Source organism: Trichechus manatus, unplaced genomic scaffold (assembly GCF_000243295.1).
Source record: "Trichechus manatus latirostris isolate Lorelei unplaced genomic scaffold, TriManLat1.0 scaffold00097, whole genome shotgun sequence".
NCBI lineage: Eukaryota > Metazoa > Chordata > Mammalia > Sirenia > Trichechidae > Trichechus > Trichechus manatus.
Window position 1 is genome coordinate 9,437,770 of NW_004444033.1, and position 25,612 is coordinate 9,463,381.

Here is a 25,612-nt window from a genome sequence, read left to right on the forward strand (position 1 = left end):
CTCCAAGGTTGAGAAGGAGAGTGTTGACATGTGGTGGGGTTATTAACCAATGTCATAAAACAATATGTGTACTGACTGTTTAACGAGAAACTGTTTGTTCTGAAAACCTTCATCTAAAGTACAATAAAAACAAATTAAAAAAATAAAAATAAAAGACCCTCCGCAGGGAATTCGAAGAATACATCCATGCGTTGAGACGTTTACCTGTACTGTACCCATGGGGATCCATGTTTTCTTCCATCTCCTCTATGAGATTATCACGATGATGAAAGTGCATCTGACCCAAGCCATGCTCTTTTCAGTTCCTTCATATGCTTGCAGAAGTTGGATAATGAAGAAGGAAGACAAAAGACAGATTGATGCATTTGAGTTATGGTGTTGGCAAAGACTATTGAATATACTGTGAACTGCCGGAAGAATAGACAAATCAGTCTTAGAAGAAATACAACCAGAATGCCCCTTGGAAGCAAGGATGATAAAACTTTAACTTGCTTATTTTGGAATGCCATCAGGAAAGACCAATCACTAGCAAGGACACTGTGTTTGGGTGAGGGAGAGGATCAGAGAAAACAAGATAAACCCTCAGTGAGATGGATTGACACAATAGCCACAACGATGGACTCAAACATGGCAAGGATCATGAAGATGGCGCAGGACCAGGCAATGTTTCACTCTGTCATACGTAAGGGCGTCATGAGTTGGAGCCATCTCAACAGTAACTAGCAAAAACAATAAAACTGTAAGGTCTTTGAAAGCAGAAACCGTGTCTTACACATCTTCATGCCTCTGAAGTGCACAACAGCATTTCATACAAGACAATCATTTCATATCAGGAATTGGAAGACTTACAGTAGGGCTGTCCAATAGGACTTTCTGCAATGGTGCAGATGTTCTCTGTGCTGTCCAATATAGTAGCCACTCTCCATGTGTGCCTATTGAGCACTTGAAATAAGGCTAGTGAAACTGAAGAACTGAATTTTTAACCTTATTTAATTTTAATTAATTTATATTTAAATTGCCACATGTGGTTAGTGGCGACCAGATTGGATAGCACAGCATTAGAGTCTTAAAAAAAATTTTTTTTTACTACAGTCCTAAACAGATGGCCATTTCAGCTCTCACTGACTGTTCCCAGTGATGGGGTTCACTCCTTATCAGCAGATTTTACTATTGCTGGATGGTTCTATTGGGGACACGTCCCCACCCTCTCCACATCTTTGTTAGCCTCTGTTTCAGGCACATATTTAGGAAGCATACTTATACTTTTTTTTTTTTTAGCAAAGCTGTGCATTTTTTTCCCACATGGACAGGTTATGGGAGAACTTTCATATCTAGCTCAGGGCTCATACCTATTCTTTTTACTCTCCTCTGGGGACCAGGAGAGCAGCAATGGCCAGATGTCTAATCTCATTGGCTGTTTACCTGTGTCTTTCCATCTAATTCTCTTTGAATTTGCCTAGGAAAAGCATTTCAATTCTTGGAAAGGGCACAGAAGGAAGTGTGTTCCAAACTTTCACTTCTCCTCGTTCTTCTAAGAAAACTTTCATGCTGATTTAGGGAGTAGTCTAAATACCACAGTCCTCATTTTCCACTGCTTTGCTATGGCTTAGTGAGCTAATGTCCAATGTTCTATGTGTCTCAGTCTCTTTAAATGGAGATTAATCTACTATTCTTCCTTTGGAGGAGCAAATAATGATAATCATAGAGTTTTGAAAAATATACAGTGCTCCAAATAACCATCCAGTTGCTATTGATTTTATTTGTGATAACACTTAAAGATGCTACCTAAAGTCCCTAAACTTGATATCTTCCCCAGCGTTGAAGTATATAAATGTAAATATATATATAAAACCAAATATCTATAAATACCATCATTTCACAAATCAAAAATGCCAACACTGCCCAGGTCTCCTAAGGTGGAAGAGGGGGCACAGATACATTGACTTTAGTCACATTAAGTCTGTAAATTCTCCCTGAAACTATTGCCCTGAGACAATCTTTAAACCTTAAACCAAGAATATCAGTCTTCTTAAAATCAAGTGATAGTTTAGTTTAACAAGTAAAGAATGTCCTCCTTGAGTATTGTGCTCTTTTAAGAACTATGTAGATGAGATCAAATTGATAATAGCAACTCGAAAGATTAGATAAGAAGCTTAGGGGGCAGTGAGTTTATGTTAATGAGGGAGGAACAACTCAGAAAAGGAGGGTGAGAATGGTTACACAACTCGAAGAACGTAATCAGGGTCACTGGATTGTACACGTAGAAACTGTTGCTTTGGTGTATATATTTTGCTGTGCATGTTCTCAACAACAATAAAATAAATAATTTTTTTAAAGTCTGTTAGGTCTCCTGTTTTGCAAATGGAGAAATAAAAATAGAGAAAGTGTAATGATACAAGACTGAGCAACGAAGGAAAGAAAAATCTGGCCATAACCAGTTTCCTTGCTCTTCGTAAACCAAAAAAACAAGCCAGTTGCCATAGAGTCAATTCCCACTCATGGCGACCCCATGTGTGTCAGAGTAAAACTATTCTCTGTAGGGTTTTCAGTGGCTGATTTTTTTGGAAGTATGTCAGCAGGCCTTTCTTCCAAGGTGTCTCTGGGTGGACTCGAACCTCCAACTTTTCAGTTATCAGAGAGCTGATAAGCCTTTTGCACCACCCAGGGACCTCTGCTCCTAGTAGGGCTTTGTATTTTGCATTCCAGCAGTTGAAGAAAAGAAACAGTTTGAGAAGACCAAGCTCCTCAGGTTGATCCTGTTTATTCTCATTTCTGCATTGCTGGTCTTGACAAAGGTGCCTTGGTGATTGCATGCCTTTTTTTTTTTTTAAGTAGCACACATTTTTGGAACCAGAAGGTGAAGATTGAGCTCAAGTTGAATCCGAACTATACGTTACAGTCCATGTGTTTATTTGGTGTTTGAGTCCCAAATGAACCATTTCATTCAGAAAAAAGCAAAGCGAGTTGATAAATCGAATTTTTTTTTAGAAGGACAAAAGTTCATTTCTATAGGCAGAAGGAAAACACTGCCAGATTCACTGCGTAAGTACTGCCATTGTGGGTTTATGTAACTTTTGAGATTCATAGAGTCTATTGGAAATCCTGGTGGCATAGTGGTTTAAGAACTATGGCTGCTAACCAAAAGGCTGGCTGTTTGAATCCACCTGATGCCCCTTGGAAACTCTATGGGGCAGTTCTACTCTGTCCTGTAGGGTCACTATGAGTTGGAATCGACTCAGCGGCAATGGCTATAGAGTCTATTACAAAGGTCTTTGATTCACCTTGTAAATGCTGATCAGTCAATAAAGCAGAGAGATGAATCAGCTCAAGTTACACTTACCAAGATACTCAGAATGGTAAAGTCTAGAATAAAAACCCAGTGATTCAAATCAGCTACCAATTTCTGAAAGCCTAGTATGTACCAGTGGTTAAGAAATTTTTAAAAAGACTGGCACAGTGGTTAAGAAATCGGCTCCTAACCGAAAGGTCAGCAGTTCAAATCCACCAGCTGCTCTTTGGAAACCCTGTGGGACAGTTCTACTCTGTCCTATAAGGTCACTGTAAGTCAGAATCAACTCGATGGCAGTGGGTTTGGTTTTTTGGTTTTATCTATGCATAAGAAGTCTTAAGAACAAAAGCATGTAATAAGTAAAATATCAATAAAATATTTAAATAACAGTTCAAGAGCCCAATTGATGAGCTTTGGCAAGGAAGTACATGACTAATTATAAAATGAATTATAGATGTTCAAGAAGGGAGATATCACTTTCAAGCTAGGCATCAGGAAAGACATCATGAAGAGGGGTGAAATTTGAACCAAAACTTCCCAAATGAATAGAATGTGGAGATCAAGAGGAGAGGGGAGATCGTTTCAGATGCATTAGAATAGCATGAATGAAAGTGCAGAGGTAGAAAAGTGTAAGATACATTCGAGAGGCAATACACTATTTTTCGAGTCCCTGAATGGTGCAAATGGTTAACTCACCCAGCTGCTAACCAAAAGTTTGAAGGTTCAAGTCCATCTGGGGACGCCTCAGAAGAACTGGTGATCTATCTCTGAAAAACCAGCCTTCGAAAACACTATGGAGCAAAGTTCTACTCTGATACACATAAGTGGTCAGAAACAACTTGGCAACTGATAAGAAGACAAATCTGTCTCTTGGATGTCTTGGTGAAATGTATATGGGAAGCCTACCATATTGTCTCACCACTCATCTGTCAGGTTATTGTACTGTGGTGGCTTGTATGTTGCTGTGATGCTGGCAGCTATGCCACCAGTATTTCAAATAACAGCAGGGTCACTCATGGTGGACAGGTTTCATCTGAGCTTCCAGGTTGAGACAGACTATGAAGAAAGGCCTGGCAATCTACTTCTGAAAAATTGGCCATTGAAAACTCTACAGAGTATAATTGTACTCTAACACACATGGGTTCACCATGAGTCAGAATTGACTTGATGACAACTGTAAAACTGTTTTTAGCTAGGATGATATGGGATGAGCAGCTTGAAAGGAAGGTTAATAATTTCTAAATCAGGAAATTAAAGAGAATGGACTTAGAAATCAAAATATTTAAACCTGGAAAGAGGAAAAGTGGTTATGTCATGCTTGATGCACCCATCCTTGCCAGATAGGAGACCAGGTATAGAGCAATAGTACATGGAAGTAGGAGAGGACTCAGGCACCACCAGGTCCAACTATTGCATTTTACAGATCTGAAAAGCCCACAGAGGGTCAGTCCAGGTTTCCTAATAGTGAGGCCAGGTCAATGTTTTCCAACGGTTTGTGGAGAAGGGCAACTAAAGGAGGGAGGCGAGTGAAGATAACTTGACAGCCAAAGTGTGGAATGTTTTGAAGTAGGTTGCACCCAGCAACTACCCTGCACAAGGAGGATGAAGAGAAGCATCCCGAGTTGCAATGACAGCCTGATTGAAATTAAGGGAAAGAATCATAATATGGATTTAATAAATATAAATATACTTTAATCCTAAATTTAGGGAGTAAATGGTGAAGAAATTTACAGAGAGAAAAATAAAAAAGAGAAATGGCAGAATAAATACTGTTGTGTATTCCTCCCTTGGAAGGAGAGGGAAAGACAGTGAGAAGGGAAGGGAAGAAATGAAAGTTCAGAATGCAGATACCCTATGGTGGTGGTGAGAAACTCACAAGGCACACTGGTCTTGTCACATCTTGCCATTCAACCAGGCCAGGGGCTTTGTGGTATCATTACAAAAAAAAAAAAAAAAGGCAGCATGGTAAGTAAGTGAAATCAGTGCCATTGACTTGTCACTTAATCTTGGCAGCTAGCATAGGGGTGTCTTGTTTTAAGAAAATTCAGTATATAAGAACCCATGTTGAAAAGACAGATTATCAGTAGGTAATGATGTGCACACCTTTGTGAAGTGTCAAAGAACAAACTGGAGCTTCTGTTAAAATTAAAGCAAAGAGTTTATTGAAGGAACAAAGAGATTCGGATTGGGCAGCACTTCGTGAAGATTCACCAAAGCACTCGAGGAAAAGAATTTTTCACAGAGCTTAATACAGAAAATCCAGGAACTTACAAGAAAAAATTATGATTGGCTGACATTTACAAAATCATACTTTGACAGACACAAGACAATTGCAAGATCCCTTAAACATCGTTTTGTTAATCATAAAGTTTGAGTTATTTAACAGCTTAACCTATGCATATTTTGAGGGCCAGCCTGAGTGAATGTTCCTTCTGGGAGCATGCTATGAGAGGAAGGGGGAGGAGAGAGGAGATCACAGGCTTCCTGAAGCAGTCTGGCTAGCTAATTTTCGAAAGTCAGCTCAGAATAAATAGCAAACAACAAAAATGGAGTCCAGCCTGCAGTTTTGGCAGAAGCCTCTCTTTATGCCAAGCACTTAGATCTTTTGAAAGCTCCTTCACACCTCCTCCCTTTTGATTAAGAATTTCTATAGACATTCACTGACCACTATTATAAGAGTGCCTTCTTCTGCATGGACTTACCAAATCTTCCCCTTGCTATGTATGGAGCCTCATCTTCAGGGCAAACAGGTGTCATGTTGCCCACAAAGGAGTAACACATCTTCTGTGAGAGCCTTTTTGTTATTTATAGATGATGTGTTTATTCGATGGTCACCTATTCTAAATAAGCTTTTAGATCCCAGACATCCCCCATGAAAGGAAGCCAAGGACTATCTCTTTATTGGTGATTGCTTACCTTGATAAGTCTTTAAGATCCCGGTCACTATCATGCAGATAGCTGGGCACTACCACTGACGTCTTTGCCAAGCCATAGCTTGGACCTCTACTTCTGTGATCTTTTAAGAAGGGGTATGTAAGAGCAGGGCCAAATAAATAAGAATACTTGGCAGACAGGAGTATCAGACAAAGTGAAGAGCCCAGCTATTCTCTAAGGAATAGCTGTTTCTTCAAAATACATGATCTTTTGCATAGCAAGTAGTGTTGTATTGTGAGTAAAAGCATTTGAAAAATATTTAACAAAACACTTGATTATAATTATTGTAATGATTAAGAGAATTAATCCAATTTTAAAAATTAAATGTAGCCAAGAACCAATTTCAGTAGGTGGCTAGCTGAAAATATCAAGAAAAGGGGAGTTGAGTATGGGGGCTAATGACTGATTGTAGATCAGATCAGCTTCAGCTTAAGGTTACTTGAAATGTAAAAGTTGGCCATTTGGCCAGCAAGGAATGATTCAGAGCCTAAGTAAGAGGCCCTAGCCTGTTCTGTCAGTTATGAACACATTCTTCGCAAGAACAAACTACCATAATTTTATGTGAAGGGTCAAATGGTTCTGAAACACAGCATTTCATGTATAAAAAGCATTGAACTAAAGCGAAACAGCATTTTGCAATTGTAATAATAGAAATGATGAGAAATATAAAGATTCCAAAATACAGAAGCAATTTTTTCCACCATCCATCCCGAGAGGAAAACCAATTACTCACAATTTCGTGTAAGGAGGGAACAGGATCATTAAAGTGAGATATTACATGTTGCATATGATTAACATGGCGTGTAATGTTACCACCATTGTCAGGAACATACAGCAATCAGATTTTACTATGGCATAGATACCTCCCTGGGCTGCAGTGAGAATGTCAAGGGCCATTCTATTTTGGAGTACTACTTTTCTCATCATTGCTATTTCAGTATTGATCTTTTGAAGTCCATGGGTGCTGTCATTTAGGGCAGTTTGCACATATTTGGTTAGTATCCCTACATGTGATATAACATCTTCAAGTCTTACCTGAGATGCGAATACTGCTGCTAAATTATCATACCAATGAAACACTGATTGAGACCACTGAGCCCTTAATATGGGTGCATTAGCTGGTAAAGGTAGTTCAGTTAAAATACGCCCTTCAGTCCAGCTCAGGCCCAGAGTACATCTTCCAATTCAGCTTGGAAGGAGCCAGGGCCAAAGCGTGGTTCCACACAGCCAAAAGGTGCCATTAGGGGCTACCTAATAGATACCTGAGTGCCGTAGCCATCAGTGGCAAGCTAATCAGTAGCTTGTAAGGTTATAACTGATGTACGTTCAGCTATTGGAAGCCATCCTATAGGTGTGGTGAGGGCTGGGTTATTCATATGGGTGTGGTTAGATTGTTCCCAGCAAAGGGGAGCAACCTGACATAGTCTCCCCCATTGGGCAGTTAACCAGATGAACCAGTCCCACAGTTGTTGATGTGGACTTATAATATGAAGAGTACTGTTTGTGGGTTTGGAAGATTCTTTAGTTAGCTCCCCTTGAGCAACTTTATTCAGTATGCTAAAGGTTGTGTGAAGATTAAAAGTTAAATTATGGCCTGGGTTTTGTTCAGATCCAAAAAGAGGCCATTTTTCAATGGGCAATCTAGTAATAGTGATTTCCTGTAGTAATGAACTACTTCTCCCTTGTTCTTGCATCCATAGATCAACAGCAACCAGATCAGATCCCTGCAGTGGAGAGACCCACCAGGGGAGGCCAGACTGACTTGAGGTTGGGAGGGCACCACATATTCAAAAATTAAGCCTTTTAAAATGGTGAACATAAGTATTTGCCCAATCCAGGAAAACATTAGTAGAGGCATGACTATAGCAAAGGTAAAAAGAAAAAAACAAAACAAAACATAAGAAGGTACATTTTCAGGTCTGGTCCAGGGTCTTGGGTCAGCTGTCTGTCACAGATGTCATCTGCTTCTGACTGTGGTGACAGGGGTGTCTGAATTTTAACTTAAGTCCTTCAGGAGGTTGAACCGTCCAGGAAGGTGCTTTAGCTCTCTTCAGTTGGGATAGGTAGATCTAGGTTTAACTCCCTGTAATTTAGCAGCACAAGAGTTAGTGAGGAAGACCAAAAATAGACCTTTCCAACAAGGCTCTAGGGAATCTTTTAATTGATGCCTCTTCCAGTATACATAGTCACCTGGTTCAATAGTAGGTAATTTTTTTATTTCTAGATTTTGGCTATTAAAAGCTTCTTTGAGTTGTGAAAGGTGCTCTTTAGCGTACTGAATCAAAGGCTGACAGTATTTCAGTAATTCAGGTTGAATTAAATTGGAATCAGAATTTGTTGAAAAATAAGGTAGCGTCAGAGGCTTTCCAGTAATAATTTCATTCGAGGTTAATTTAGCCCGAGTGAGGTGGACCTTGAATTTAGGACTAAGGGAAAGACCTTAGTCCAGGATAAGCTTATGGACTCAGAAAACTTGACTAATTGGGTTTTTATTTTACCACTAGTTCTTTCTACTAGCCCAGAAGATTGTGGATGGTCAGGGCAAAGAAGTCTCTGATAAATGGGAAATATCTTACATATTTCTTTATTTACTTGTCCGGTAAAATGGGTTCCCCTGTCACTGCAAAGAATTGTTGGTGTTCCCCAAGTGGGAATTATGTTTTCAAGAAGTTTCTTAGCTACAAAGGTTGCAGTGGCACGGCAGCTAGGAAAAGTTTCTACCCAATGTGAAAATCTGCAAACCATCACCTATACATATTTGTAACCATTTGAAGGTGGGAGCTGGATAAAATCTAATTGCCAGTCAAGCATAGGTCCTGAAGGTAATGAGTATTTTCCAGGTGAAACCTTAAAAAGTTTGCCTGGGTTACAGCAAGAACAAATAGAGCAATGAGAGACAACATGCTTGGTGGCCTCAAAAAATTGTCCCCACCAGTATTTCTTTAAAATTTCAATATTGTGTTTCATCCTAAATAGGATCTTTCATGGAGAGCTTTTAGCACAGGGACATGAAATGATTTAGATAAGACAAGCTTTTGATTAGGCCCTAACCAAAATTTGCTTATGGGATCTGAGAACAATCCACTGTCTTCCATTTTTCAATTTCCTCAATTTTAGCTAATTGTTGGTTTTTAATTAATTTTTCTAAAGTTAATGCATTAAGAGTATTATTATTTATGAGAAAATCATGGTAATCTCCTTTTTCTGTTTCCATTAGGGTTAAAATAATTTGAGAGGCAGCTTGTTCAGTTGCTTTATCAGCAAGGTTATGATTCCCTCTGATCTCTGAAGTCTAAGGGACTCCTTTGGGTTGATGAGTCTGTATCTTTATTACAGCAATGTCAGAGGGTAGTAATAAAATGCCTAAAAGTTCTGCTACTAAAGTTTCATTTTTTTATGGCAGTTCCAGAAGAGGTTAGAAATCTTCTGTTTCCATAACATACGAAAATTATGAGTCACTCTGAAAGCATATTTAGAACCCATGTAAACAGTCATGGATTTTCCTTTAGCAAGTTTGCAGGCTCTAGTAAACCAAACCAAACCCAACCCATTGTGGTCAATTCCAACTCCCTAACGACCCCATAGGACAGAATAGAACTTCCCCATAGGGCTTCCAAGGAGTGGCTGGTGGATTAGAACTGCTGACCGTTTGGTTAGCAGCTAAGCTCTTAACCACTATGCAACCAGGGCTCCACAGGCTCTAGTAAGAGCAATTAATTCAGCTTGTTGGGCTAAAGTAGCTTCGGGAAGGGCCTGACTTTCAAGAACCTCAGTAGAGGTCATGATGGCATGCCCAGCCTGATAGCGAGAAATACTAGGATAAAGTTTCAAATAGGAGCCATCAACAAATAGAACTAAATCAGGATTAGCCAAAGGAGTTTCTCTTAAATCTTTTTGGGAAGATAAAAGCTGTTCAGTTAAATTTAAGCAATCATGTGTTGAGTAATTCTTATTGTCAGTTTCTGGAAGGAGAGTGGTGGGATTTAAACAAGCCACAGAATGCAGTCTAATATTAGGTGCAGCCAGAAGGAGCACTTCATAGGTAGTGAGCTGACTCGCGGAAAGATGTTGGGTCAAAGCAAATTGCAGATACTGCATGGGTGCCATAAACATTTAGGAAATTTTCCAGCACTGTATCTGCAGTTCTTTCAACTAGTTTTGCTATGGCAGCAACAGCCTTGAGGCAGGGAGAGAAACCTTAGATACAAGGTCAAGCTGCAGGCTGTAGTAACCTATTGGTCTCTGATGCTCTCCATGTTTCTGGGTTAAAATGCCTAAAGCATTTCCAGAGACTTTGTTTACAAACAAGGGAAAATATAGGTGATAGGAAAATCTAGTGCAGGTGTGTTTGCTAGGGCTTCTTTTAGCTTAATTACAGCTTCCTGATCCTCCAATGCAATTTGGAAAAATCTGGTTTGGAGGCTTTCAAATATTTATATAGGGGTTGGGCTAACAAGAAAAAAAAAGGAATCCAAGTTCTACAGTAGCCACAAATCCCCAGAAACCCACATAATTGTTTCTTGGTTTTGGGGATAAGAAAAGCAAAAATAGCTTCTTTCCACTTAGGGTCAATAGACACACCTTCTTCAGAAATCAGATGACCTAAATTGCAGCTTTTCTCTAGAAACTTTATGCCTTCTGGCAGCTAAATATTTTAATAAGATTATGCTGTCATCAATGCAAGCTTGCTGGGAGTTTGAGCATATGAGTAAATCATCAACATATTGCCATAATTTAGATTCATTTTTAAATTGCAAAAATAAAATCAGCATGGAGAATTTGAGGGAAATAGCTGGGAGAGTTGGTAAAACCTTGAGGCATTACAGTGCAGGTAAATTATACATTTTTCCAGGTGAAGGCAAGCAAATATTGGCTCTTAGGATAGACAGGAATACTGAAAAAGACACTATAAAGATCAATTACAGTAATATGCATAGCATCTAGGGGAACATTAGAAAGCAGTAAGTGAGGATTTGATGGAAATTTAGGTATAGCAATGCAGTTAATAGCTCTTAAATCTTGTACAAATCTCCAGCCCCTATTGTTAGATTTCTTAATAGGGAGCACAGGGGTGTTACAAGGGCTAGTGCAGGGAACCATGAATCCTTTAGAAAGGAAGTCCTGAATGATAAGGGCTAATCCCTCTCTAGCTTCTCATTTAAGGGGATATTGAGGAAGTCTTGGTAAAGGCTTAGAGGTGTCTATCTGAACTTTAATGAGTTCTGCTGAAAATACTCATCCCACAACAGTAAATATGGTGACCCATAAAGTTTCAGTAATTAATGAAAAAAAGTCAAGGGGAAATGGGTTAGAGGAGGTTAAATTTCCCTTTTGCGTGACTAATACTTGCTAACAGCAATGAGCTTCCTCCCTTTGAATTAGTTCTGATTCAGATCCCTTTTTAGAGGTCTTCAGGAGGTCTGGTAGGCTTAATAATATTTCTCCTTTTTCTGAAAATTGTAAATAACAAGCCCATTTAGACAAAAGTCTGGGCCCAACCAATTAACAGGAGTATCAGGGATGAGCAGAAAGGGGTGTAAATCTTCAATAGAATCAAGGGAAACAGGAACAGATTTCGAATGAATTAAAGTCTGTTCTGTTCTCAATTTGTAACCCTCACAACTTTAGAAGTTTTAGTACTCTGGGGCAGGGGCTTTTGTAAACATGTGGGGTTCATTGCAGAAAGTGTGACACCAGTATCGATTAGAAATTTGCAAGATTCTCCATTAATATACACGGTAGTTTCTCCTTGCAGGTTAAGTGCTACCATAGGAAAAAGTCCCTGTTGTGTCACTGGAACTCCTTCATTCCATATCAGATTGAAAAGTGTCTGAGTTAAGCTGTTTGTTTAACTTATAGCAATCCTTTTTCTAATGCCCAGGTTTCTTGCAATAATTGCAAGTACCATGTTTAGTGCCTCCAAAGGGCTTGGATTTCTTTTGCTGGTTAAGAGATTGCAATTGTTGTGATTGTAAGGCCATTAACTTATTTGCCTTGGAGGTTTGTTTAGTTTCCAAGGTCTGAAAAAGTTCATGAGCTAAACTGGCTAGCTCGGCAATGAGAGTTACTTTCCAATCTAGTTGATCCCTTTTTACTAGGGCTGAAAGTTCAGGTTTTAGGACAGACATGAATATTGCATTAAAAGCTCCTGTATCCCCAGGGGATGATGGATCAATCCTGGAATGTTCAGCAAACCTTTGAAATAATCTGGTCTGGTAATCATACACACTCTCACCTTTATTTTGTATGCAAGGGTGAATTTTTGTCCTATTTATTATTGGGGAAAAGCCTTTGGAATTGTCTCTAGCAATCTTTTACTAACAGCCCGAGAATCTTCTAACAGTTCGGCGGCTGTTTTATTTAGGTCTAGAGCTAAACTATCTTTGGAATATCTCCATTCAGCCTGTTCTAACCATAATTGGGCCTCTCCAGGCCTGATTATCATGTGGATTAGTTGATACAAATCAGGGAATACAGGCTGGTAAACCTCAACAAGGATTCTAAATTCCTTAGTAAACTGGTCAGGATCCTCCTGCAGTTTTGGGAAATCTTTAGCAATTTTATGTAATTCTCAGCACGTTCAAAGAGTAAAAGTAATGTGGAGAGAATCCTCAATATCCATACTGGGACAGATTTGAAAAGACATTTTGGGATTAGGCTTTATGTTCTCAGTAGTTTCTTTAGGGAGAAGGGGAAATTCAGACAAAGTATTAGTAGAGAAATATTTAGTAGCCTCAGAGAAGCAACAAGGCAGAGGAGGATACAAAGGAGAGGCAGCCAGCAAAGGAGCCAGACGGTCCTGGGACAGCTTGGGTAGTTTGAACAGAAAACTGGAATTGCAATTTCTTATTTTGTTTAGTTAATTTTGAAACATTATCTTGTAAAGAAGCAATTTTACTTTCATCACACCTTCTAGAAGCTTCAAAAAACCAATTTGAAAAAGCATCCCATTATTTCTGTTTAATTCAAGAGCCTTTCTTTTCTAATTTACTGCACAGAAAATTAAATTTAGATTATTCAAAAGAACCAAAAAGTAGCCACATATTATCCAGACTGTCCTTAGTGAGATAATACCAAGCAGATAGGTATAAGCAAGGTACAAGCCATAATGCTTGTCCATATACCAGGCAGGAAACCCAGAAGGGAACTTTGTATTGCCTCCAGATATGGCATTTCCCATTTTCAGAGAAGGTTCAAGTTTGTTCAAAGTTTAGGATTCTCAGACTCAACAAAATCCTGATAGGGGACATCGCAAGGTTTGGACAGTATACTTCTTGAACCAATATGTTGTTTTCACTGTATGGGCTTTTGCTTGCAACTGGCAGGCAGCTTAATGTTCTGGCCTGTCCCACAACCCAGCTTATCCTGTCACAGGAGACTTTAACTGTGTCTGCAGCAGGCGGCTGCCCTATTGGCTTTTACTGCCCTACCTGTGCCCTGGTTTTGTTTGCAGCTGATAGAGCCTGAGATTCCACAAACTCAAAAACTTTTAGGGCAGTAAATTGCCCAGAACCTCACACTACTGCCACCAGCAGAGGCAAAATTTGGCAAAAATTCTTGCAAGACCAGAATGAAAACAGACAAGACAAAATGAAATAGACAAGGACAAAAAGAAACCATAATCCTTCAGTAACCTCAAAGAGCTCAACAGAAGAAGGCAGAGCTCGAGATTCAAGAGGCTTACCCCAATGACTTCCGAACAGACTGAAGACAGATGAGCTTCAATGAGTTCGTGTTGGCACCAGATCTCCAGGTCCTCATCTCTTGGGGTCACTGAAGATAAGATGCCTTCAAGATTCCCTCTTCTGACACCAAAAAATGTCGACGAGCAAACTGGAGCTTCTGTTAAAATTAAAGCAAAGAGTTTATTGAAGGAACAAAGAGATCCGGATCGGGCAGCACTTCATGAAGATTCACCAAAGCACTTCAGCGAAAGGAACTTTTCACAGAGCTTAAAATACTGAAAATCTAAGAACTTACAAAATCATGCTTTAACAGACAATTACAAGATCCCTTAAACATTGTTTTGCTAATCGTAAAGTTTGAGTCATTTAACAACTTAATCTATGGATGTTTCGAGGGCCAGCCTGAGTGAATGTTTTTCCTGGGAGCATGCTATGAGAGGAAGGGAGGGGAGGGAAGCTCATAGGCTTCCTGAAGTGTTCTGGCTAGCTGATTTTTGAAGGTCAGCCCAGAAGAAGCAGTAAGCAGCAAAAGTGGAGTCCAGCCTGCAGTTTTGGCAGAAGCCTCTCTTTATGCCAAGCACCTAGATTTTTTAAAATCTCCTTCACAGAAGCATTTTGTTCCTTTACAAAAGGAGTCCCATCAGAGTTCTTCCAAGAGCATAACCACGATCACCCCAGTGTAAAAGTTTAGATTTTCATGATGCTTTTTTAGAACCCACCTGTCACGTGCATTGATGCCAACCACCTTTAGGATGCATTTCTCTTTCATGCTCCTCTGCTATCTGGGACATTCAGGAGCTCCACTGTTATCTCTGCCTTGACATTTCATCAAGGATCCCTGGTGGAGCAGTGGTTAAGTGCTCCACCAAAAGGTCAGTGGTTCGAACCCACCAGCCACTCCACAGGAGAAAGATGTGGCAGTCTACTTCCACAAAGATTACAGCCTAGGAAACCCTATGGGGCAGTTCTACTCTGTCCTATAGGGTCACTATGAGTCAAAATCGACTTGATGGCAACAGGTTTGACATTTCACCACTTCGTTGGTTGAGAGTTTATTTCCTAACCAATGTTATTGTCAGATGCCCTTGATTCTGACTCATGGCTACTCCCTGTGTGCGGAGTAGGACTTCTCCATAGGCTTTTCAAGGCTGTGACCTTTTGGAAACAGATCACCAGGCCTGTTTTCCAAGGCGCCTCTGGGTGGACTGGAGCCACCAACCTTCCAGCTAGTAGTGGGACTTCTTAACGAATGTTGCTGGGAAGAATTTGGCATTGAATGAGGGCAGGGGAGGAAATGAGGTATTACCGGCCAGGAACATGGAAGCTGGTTCTCCTAAAAGAGAAGGAAAAAAATCATTTACATTCTCCTCAGACTTGCCTCTCTTACAGAGGTGTGCTGCCAGGGAAGTTCAGAAAAGGTCTGGGATATAAGCCCGTGAGGGTTAAGGATGTCCTCCAGCCCCATCCTGATTGGAAAGCCATTTTCACAAACACACACCCCATCTCTCCCCCACACAACACACACACACACACACACCCCAGCAAAGCGTCCTACCACACAATCCACAGATGTGCATTCTCCTCCCCTCCCCCCTCAGGTACACCCACCACAAGCCACAAAGCATAACCCAGAAATGCACTCGTATGTATAGATACACCATACAGCAATCCTCTCTCTGTGTCTTTCTTTCTCTTTTTCTCGCTCTCCCTCAGTCCTCTGCGTACTTACTCAGCAGTATTCTAGTGAGTAAATAAATAGGTAGGTAGAGTTTTTCTATAGTTGGGAAAGGAAAACAGCGCCCAACTAAGTCCTAAAATGTGTGGGATAGGAGGAGAGAATGGGTGGGATTGAAAGAATGTGGGTGGGCAGAGAGCAAGTGAGGATGGCCAGCCAAAGGGACCAGGCATGGTGGTTGGTTTCACTTCTCAAGCATCTGACACAAGGCCAGGCTCTGTGCATCGACAGCATCTTCTGCATGCTTAGGGGTATTTACTCCACTGTTCATGAGCCTCCCCTACCCGAGATGTAGGCTGAGGAAAGTGACCACCCTGAGGACCCACAGCCAGAGTGACCATTTCACTTCGATGAGGAAGGAGCTAGGACCAGAAGCTGACAGGCCGCTCCCCAAGCTGCTTGGATCAGTTAAGAGTAAAACTGTGTGCTTGTAGACAGACCTCTCTCTCCCATTTCTGTTTGCAGTTGCTATGGTTATCCAAGAAGAGGTTTACACACAGCGAAAGACGTTACTGGAGGAAGGAAAGAGAAGGGTCTGCTCCCCCACTCCAGCCAACCTTGGGGGGACTGAGTTCTGGTACCACTGCCCACACGGCTGTCCCCACACACATCTGCAGCAGCAAATCATGTGCCCACTGTGGTCATAACAGGGGCCCAGTCCGGGTCGGAAGGCCCTCAGACAGCCTCCCAGGGGAGCCTCAGACCACCCTTTTCATTCTGATAACGATGGAGACATCAGGCAGAGAAATTCCCTCATGGTTGATGAAGTCATAAAAAAGGAAAACTGCTTCTTTCCTTCGTAACTAGCAAAGTCTTGGGAAGGACGATCGATAAGACACAGAAAAACACATTAACATTTAAAAACCCCAAATAAACACGCACAAAAACGGAATTTCTGAAGATTTATAAGCAGTGTCAATAATACCCTAGGGGATAAGGAAGAGGGAAAAAATTCAAGAATAGTATAGTTTTGCTTTTGTTGGGCTGAGGCTTTATTTTTGTTTTTGTGGGTTTTTCTTAAGCGGGGGCAGAAATCTTGAAAATAAGGCATTTGATCATTTATTTGAGAAGATTTCTGACCTTGGCTTCAAAATCTTAGTTTGGCTTTCTGCTCCTGCTGAAAAACAATGCCATCAGGTGATGGCTCTGAGGTTTGTACAGTTCTTTATTATTATTATTATTATTTTTTTACGGCGGACAAATATCCCATCTTACGTGCACAGAAAGGGCTGGAAAATTTTTTTTGTGATCTGAGTGCAGCAGAGAGTCTAGCATTGCAGAGGAAGTGAAGGCCTCCTGCTCCACGCAGGAAGCAATCTTCAAGCAGGCCTTAAATGCCAGATTCCAGGCCGAGTTTAACTAACCACTGACAGCTCTGTAAACAAAGCCAGGGCAGAAGGAGCCGGCTGCCCCTTCCCGGGGAGTCATTTTGGGCTTGGGGGCTGCAGGGGAGTTCTGGAAGATTTGGCTCCATGGCACAGAGACGCAGGGGAGGAGGGTTCCCCATCTGAGAGCTGGAAAGGGAAGATCTTTCCGGGCTTAAAACCATCACGGAGGAGGTAGGAAAGGTAAAATGGTCGGATTACATTTGTAGAAAGAAAGAGCCGGGATTTTTGAGCTTGGAAAACAGCTTGCTCATAATTTGACTGCTTTTGCAAATGCTACTTCATTCTGTTGATTCAGGGTATGATTGCTGTGGGCTTTATTCTCATCCTGATGCTGATATTGTTTTAGGATATGCAAATTCTACTGAGATTTTTCGTATTATTTTATTTCTCTCTCAACTTTTCTCTGAATTCCTACATATTTCTTTTCTTGCCGTTTTTTCCCCCCACTCTTGTTCTCTTGTCCTCTGTCTTTGTTCACTTTTTCATAACTTTTGTCTGTGGTTCTGCACGTCACAAATAACAAAATCCTCCAGAGGCTCTAAGTGACTCCACTCAGATTTCGGGTCTCCAAACCTCTCTTCTGAAGTCTTTATTTTTTTTTAAGTGCGATCCTGGGATCTTACTTACTTGTCTGGAGTAGCTTCTTGAATGAGACTGAATTTAACACATAAAGAACTCAGCTCGGAAGAGAGAAATTGATCACTGGCCTCTTTCTCAGTCTTCGAAGGTGTTGTTTGTAATTAGTAAAGAAAAACGGGAAAAATGGGAGGAGCTAAAGCAGTTAACATGGGAGATAGCGCTCTACTCATCTCTGATCTGGATTCTCCCTCCCCCTTTAGGTCCAGACACCTCCTGGCCTCCCTCAACCTGAAACCACGCCATGGATGACTTTGAACGTCGCAGAGAACTTAGGAGGCAAAAGCGGGAAGAGATGCGCCTGGAAGCAGAAAGGTAAGGACCCAGGTTGACAAATACTTGTATTCCGTTACTAACAGAACGTTGGTTTCAGGCCTGAAAGACAAACACTCCGAAAGATCAAATGCTTCTGTCCTGTACACTCAATTGTTTGCAAAAGGAGTTACGGACAATTTTCCTAACTGCTAAGACTCGGAATTCTGCGTAAAAAAGAAAACGAACGTCAAGTCAAAGGCTCAGGAAAAAGGAGAGATTCAAGAAGAGTCAAGTAGTTGCATTTAATCTTGGAATTTTTAAATGACAAAGGCAGTGTGTGAATAAAAGTTAGAAAAGCACTGATCATTTTGAAATGACAGGATAATGCCAAATATTGGATATTGAAGCCATTTAAGTAACGGGAATTTTCAGTCTGCAAAAATATAGGCAATAAGCCCCACATGGTTCTTAGGACAAATTTTTATTCTATTAGAAAAGCAGGAAAATCCAGGAATCGACATATTAAGGGTTAATAGCCAGTGGAATATGTGACTGTGGAGCTTCTGAGTCTGGTTGGAAGCTTGTTGTGTGAGGCCTGCGTGGCAGCGACTTTGGGGGCAGGTTGTGGAAGCATAGGAATGATGGCACATAAACGCGTATTTAGAATGTTTAGGCCTCAGAGCAAAGGTCAGTGGCATTTAATGTGGCTTACATCAGATGTTCTTTTTAGAAAGCGGATTAGGCACTCACGGGAAGAAAATTGTGAAAAGACATCTTAAGATCAAATCAATTTTTCCTCCCAGTAATCCGAGTGCACAGATGAAAAGGTGGAGGCAAGGGGACCCCTTAGTGATCCTAAGGTGTTGTTTTTGCTAGCTGCTGTGGAATCGGCCCCGACTCACGGCAACCCCATACACAATGAAACGACACACTGCCCAGTCCTTCACCACCTCCATGATTGGTTGTGGATCAGACCATTGTGATCCATAGGGTTTTCACTGCATAATTTTTAGAAGTAGAGGGCAAGGACTTTCTTCCTAGTCTGTTTCAGTCTGGAAACTCCACTGGAACCCATTCCACATCACAGCAACACGTAAGCCTCCACCGACAGAGGGGTGGTGGCTGTACTTGAGGTACACTGGCTGGGAATCAAACCTGGGTCTCCTGCGTGGAAGGTGAGAATTCTACCATTGAATCACCACTGTCTCCCCAGCCCCCATACTGAAGCAGAACACTGGAAACCTGTATCTATAACAAAAAAGCATGTTGGACCTTATGCTCCACTTATTTGTATGGAGAATGTAAAAGAAGAATATCAAATGACTGCCCTTGGCCAGGTAGGCTATTCTCATGGAATATTCTCGGCACAGTGAGAGGTACCTCAGCTCTGTGGGTTCAAATCCTAGTTCTGCTACTTATGAGCTGTGTGGCAGTGAGCAAGTGACTTCTCTTTAAGCCACAGTGTTCTTATTTGTAAAACAGAATACCCACACAGCTTGTGTGGTTGTTGTGAAAATCAAAGATGAACTTCAGAAATGGCCTAGCCCAGGTCCTGACACTAGTAGATTTTCCATAAGTGGTGGCTATTATTATTATTATCAGCACTATCATTAGCTAAATAAGTAAGAAACAATATAGCAATATAGCTGGAACTAAAATTAATTCCAAGAGAAAGACAGGCAGTTGTCATTCTGTGATGAGACAAGTCAGGAAGAGCTTCTAGGAGGTGGTAAACCCAGAAGGATGTAAAGATGGTGATGAAGAGGGAAAGAAGGCCATCCAGATGAGGGCTAACACCAGCGAAAGGCCTGAGGTGGAAACAGAAAGCCACAGCAAGAAGCCTACTGAGTGCTGAAGGAAGGCTGAGCTGGGCTTGCACACCTTGGGTGTTTACATTTCACATGAAAGGCATTGGACTGAGACTTAGCAGGGGCATTGTGTGTGATGCTCATATGTTTGGAAAAGTTGTCATCTTCTAGTGGACCAGAGTGTGGGGAATAGTCTTGAGCATACGGTAATGAGGGCAGAATCAGGGAGACAAATACAGAAATGAAGAAAGATCAAATAGCAGAATCATTGTGGAGGGAGAATTAGCAAACCTATCAGGAGAGGGAAAACTCCAAGACAATTCCAAAGAACGTGAGTCTGAGGAGCTACATGGAGGGAGTTTGCATTGCCCTCCATGGGAAAGCTGGGAAGGTTCCATTTTTGGAGTTGGGGGGAGGGAGAAGTGTTAAATTTCCTGTGTAGAAACCATATCCAAATGGCGATTTCCTCCAGGTGTTTGGAGATAGACAATCTCAATCATTGTTCAGAAAGGGAGAGAAATTGTTATCAGCAAAGTAAATCTGGGACCACTCACAATGGAGGTGGTAGAACAAACAGTGAAGATGAATGATAGCAAGTGACATTCTCTAGAAGGCAAGTGTAAAGAGAGGGAGGGGCCCTAAAGACGACTAGAAGCCATCAGAGGAGACCAAATGGCAGGGAGCTGGGGAGAACCAGGGAGAGTATAGGGCACCAATGCTTTGTGGATGCGGAAGCCTTGTAGGTAGTGCCCAGGCCAGGTAGGCCATATCTCTCAATTTTTCCAATGATGTTTTATTTGGCCCCAGGTTCTCTGACAGTCTAGAAAGCAGCTTCAGTCAATAAATATTTATTAAGTACCAACCAGGTTTCGGCATCTATGCTAGACATGGGGAAAGTAGTGATGAGAAATAAGTAGACATAGTTTCCACCTTTAACATAGCTAACAGTAGACTAGGAAACCCAACTAGCAGGATTAGAAAACAGATCAGGCGGAAGCAGAGGGGCAGAGTTAGGGCTGGAGGGACCAGGAAGGAGGTCATGAATATTAGGCATTGGGCTAGATCAGTATCTTCGGCTTCTTTGCTCCAAGCTCCAAGCTTTCTATGTGAGGAGGGAGTCAGGGAGTCAGTGTGAAAGGCAGGAAAGAACTAACTTGCTGTGATTAGAGTGAATAAACCAGGTTCTTCAGAACTAGGACTTTGCCCAAGAATTGGCCGCACAGCTACATGGTCCATTCCTTTCAGTTTTCTATCTTGTGTAAAGGGATTTGTCTTCCTTTAATGTCAGCCTGAAAAGGGACATAAACTAAGAAAGCTCATTGCCATTGAGTCGATTCCGACTCATAGTGACCCTTAATAACTGAGTTAGCTACCCCTTAATAAGTGAAATAAATGTGTCATACACAAATCCACCCTCACCTTGTTTAACTGACCTTTCTGTCATCATCATGTCTTCTGAGATATTGCATTTCATCTGTTTTCTTTTTTGTTTGTTGGTTTTTGAAAGGAGCACCTCCTTGTATTTGCACTAAGATTGCCTTTCATATTTCAAGGTGAACCTTCTAGTTCTGTTATTCTGGGATTTGTTGAGTCCATGTTCACCCTCCAGGACTTTATAGAACTTAATGGTTTATGGGAATAGTGAGGTCAGGCTTTATGGTCCAGCCAGTTTTGATGGGAAAGTACAGGGCGTGTGCAGGAAACAGATGGTCAGGACCAGAAATCACGGGTTGTCTACACCCACAGTTTTGATCTGAAGTTAAAGGGCATGTGAGACCCTGGGCAAGTCCCTCTTCCTTTAGCTCTAGACCTTGGCTTCCTCCTCTGCAATAGGAGTGGGTGTTTTCTCTGGGGGATTGGTGGTAATTTTTACTTTCTTTTTGCTTTTAGTATTGTTGAATTATTATCTTTTTTTACAATGATCATGTATTACTTTCTTTAAAGTCAGATAAATCATAAGCCAATTTTTCATTTTGGGAAAAAGAATTCTCTGGTCCTACATAGTATACCTGGGACCAGACTGGAGAAGGCCTAACTTTCCTTTGGATTTAGAAAACTGAAAGAAATAACTCAGTCGAGATTTGAAGTGGAAGTGGAGTGAATTAGCAAAAACAACAGAGCTGCTCCAAGGCTCAAGGCTGCAGATTTCTTCATTCACTCACCCAGTAAATTTTTATAGAGCATCTACTTTGCTCCAGGAGTCCCTGGGTTGCACAAATGGTCAAGCACTTGGCTGCTAGCCAGAAGGTTGGCCATTCAAATCTACCTGGGGGTGCCTCGGAAGAAAGCCCTGGAGATCTACTTCTAAAAGGTCACAGCCATTGAAAATCCTGTGGAGTGCAGTTCCACTCTGAAACACAAGGGGACGCTGTGAATCAGAATCGACTCAACAGCAATTGGTTTGGTTTTTGGTTACTTTGCTCCAAGCCCTGTTTTGGAAATTAGGAAGAGTATGCTTACTACTATTAAACCTATACAAAACTAAGTGATGGTCAAGAAACTTCATTTTTATATCCTCAGCCATAATGTAAAAACCAAAGCTGTTGCCATTGAGTTGATTCCGGTTCATAGCAACCCTGTAGGACAGAGTAGAACTGCCCCATAGGGTTTCCAAGGCTGTAATCTTTACAGAAGCAGACTGCCACATCTTTCTCCCGTGGAGCAGCTGGCGGGTTTGAACCACTGACCTTTCAGTTAGCGGCCAAGTGTTTAACCACTGCGCCACCAGGGCTGTTTTATATATACAGTGCTCATTAAAGATGACTGTGCCCTGTATGCTGTGCTCTCGTGCACAGTGGGGAGAAGGAGCCCCACAGAGCAGAAAAGAAAGTCCATTAACTTTCTACCCCTTACCCTAAATGTTTTCCAGAAGAAAACAGCCTGTTACTTTAGTTGTTATTGAGTTCGATTAGCAAGTGCAGTCCTACTTCGCAGTGGTAGGTAATTGAAAGCCTGTACTCTCACCAGATGTTATAACCACAAATTAAAATAAGCCAGTTCTTAAACACATTTTGTTCCTTAGAAATAGATCTTGTAAAAGGTTACTTAAAAAGTGAACTGCACAATTTTTACCATGCTGGCTCTCATGTACTTGGGATTGACACATACTCCCCACATCACGGCTGCCCTGTTGTACCCAGACCTCATTCTAGGGGGTGTTCCCACTGCTGTGGAGTTGATTACGACTCATAGCGACTCTCTAGGACGGAGTAGAACTGCCCCGCAGGGTTTCCAAGGCTGTAATCTTTACAGAAGCAGACTGCCACATCTTTCTCCCGCTGGGGGTTGTAGTCCAGTCCATTTCAAATCACCTAGATATCCCTAGACTAGGAACCTTACTGAAAACACGCTTCTTCCTCCTGCCCCTTAGCCTGTGCAAACCTTATGCTCTTCACCTTGTACTTCATTTGGCTCTCCCACCCCGAGTCCTTGAGATGAGGTCTTCAGATTTGGTAGAAAAAAGGTAATGCATTCAGTCATCAAAAAAAAAAAAAAAAAAAAAAAAATTGTCAATTACCTACAAAATAGAAGGTACTGTGCCAAACCCTGAGATCAGCAGGTAACAGTACAGACATTGTCCCTCTAGTCCTGAAGCCCACATCCTATGTGAATTAATAACTTTAAAGCAATCATGGCCAAAAAGGGGAGGAAAAAAAAAATCTCAGTAGGCAGAATGGAATCAGCAGATAATCAGAGAAAATCCTAAATGCATTGTTTCTAAGTAAAAGGCACTATTTGTACACATCTTAAATTAAACTATGGAGCCCTGGTGGCACAGTGGTTAAGTGTTTGGCTGCTAATCAAAAAGGTGGCAGTTTGAATCCACCAGCTGCTCCTTGGAAACCCTATGGGGCAGTTCTACTTGATGGCAATGGTTTGGGGTTTTTGGGGTTTTATTGTTTGTTTGTTTTTGGTTTAAATTAAACTACATGTTTGAATCAATGACCTCTTTGAACAAATCAATAAATAAAAGTTCGTTCTGCTGTTTATTCTTTTCCACCTGTCTCATGGGAATTTTAGGATAAAAAATTAATAGATTTTTGTGTTTTTTCCATTTCAGTCCCTCTCACCCTGTGTCCATATTTCTCAGTGTGCCTTAAAGCGTGTACTCCTGCCGCACCAGCATCTTCATCCGCACATGGTCCACTTGTGACTGTCTCTCCTCCCATCCATACTGTCTACTCTATGCTGTGCACACACATGCTTTTGCATCACAGGGAATATGTACTTCTGGTAGGTGAAGAGGATACATTTCCAAAAGGGTCAAACTCAGTTCTCTTTCTATTCAGCAAGTGCAGAAACATAGGCCTTTTTTGTGTATCTGTCCAAGAAGGATGAAACACAGCACCAGCAATAGATATGTCTGAATAGGATATGTTGTTGCCCTCTCTGACTCATGACAACCTCACGTACAACAGAGCAGAACATTGCCCAGTCCTGCACCATCTTCGCGATTGTTGGTCTGCTTGAGTCCTTTGTTACAGCCACTGTGTGTTTTGAGTGCCTTGCAACCTAGGGGGCTGGTCTTCCAGCGCTGTATCTAACAGTATTCTGCTGTGATCTGTAGGGTTGTCGCTGGCTAAGTTTTGGAAGTAGATCACCGGGCCTTTCTTCCTAGCCTGTCTTAGTCTGGAAGTTCCGCTGAAACCTGTCCATCGTGGGTGACCCTGCTGGTATTTGAAACACTGGTGGCATAGCTTCCAGCATCACAGCAACAGACAAGCCACCACAGTGTGACAAACTGACAGACAGGTGGTGGAATAGAATACACGCGCTCTATAAAAATGAAGAAACAGCAAGAGACATAAAGGTGGGAGGCGGTGTATACTAGCAGTTAAGGTCATGGGCTTTGGCATTAAGTAGCTGTGGCGTTGCATCCCAGCTCTGCCACTTACTAGCAACATGACCTTTCAAATTATTCAATCTTTCTAACCTTCTGTTTCCTCATCTGTAAAATAGCAGAAACAATACTATCTACCTCATACGGTTTTTGTGGCCATAAAAAAGGATAATACATGAAAGAATGAACACAGTGCTAATGATCTGTTGTTGTTAGGTGCCGTCGAGTGGGTTCTGACTCACAGCAACCCTACATACAACAGAACGAAACACTGCCCAGTCCCATGCCATCTTCACAATCGTTGTTATGCTTGAGCCCATGCTAGTGATGTAGTAAACATTAAATAAACATCTTTATTAATTATCATTGTTATCTAATTAGATTGTCGGCAACACAAAGAATTGAAGATACAGTTTATACTTATGGTAAAACCAAACAAAATAAGAATATGGTGATCTTTTCTGTACTTATCAGAGGACAGAGGAACCCTGGGCAGGGTGAAGAGCAGGAATTTGCTATTGAGTGAGGAGTTCTGAGTGGGTCACGTTGGTAACAAGGTCTAAGGAAGGCTTGTGTTGCCTCAGCTGAAAGAATTAACACCAGATCGAGTTGAGTTATTCCTTTCGATTTTGCCTAAAGGGTTTTGAGCTTTGGTGTATCACCTGAGAAACCTACAGTGACGCTCTGTCCATGAAGAAATCTCCCACAGACACACAGTGCCAGGTAGTGGGCTTGCTTTCTCAACCAACAGCTCTCTCACTTTTCAAGACGTGAGCTCATTGCGTTCCCAGCACATGTGACACACCCAACTCGAGTTCCTCTTTCTGACCAGAAGAAAGGCCCCCCATTGTAGAGTTGGGTTATCAGATTCAGAGGCTCATGGACAGAAATACAGGCAATGAAACACTCTTGCTGTTGTCATCATTCATACATTTTTATGGGCCTCTGAAATAGGCTGATAACTAGACATTTGGAAGTAAATATTTTTACTACACTAGAAAAATAAGCAAGTTTTTAAAATCCACTGGGTCTGTGTAGTCCT

At 41.4% G+C, this 25,612-nt stretch overlaps 1 protein-coding gene across 1 annotated transcript in view; it reads left to right on the forward strand.

Moving 5' to 3' along the window:
• The window catches only part of CALD1 (caldesmon 1), a 163,490-nt gene that overhangs the window by 33,875 nt on the left and 104,003 nt on the right, over window positions 1–25,612 (forward strand). Inside the window, exon 3 of the mRNA XM_023737132.1 lies at window positions 17,871–17,982. Coding sequence (XP_023592900.1) covers window positions 17,912–17,982 — 71 coding nt within the window. The 5' untranslated portion in view covers window positions 17,871–17,911. The remainder of the gene's footprint in view (window positions 1–17,870; window positions 17,983–25,612) is intronic.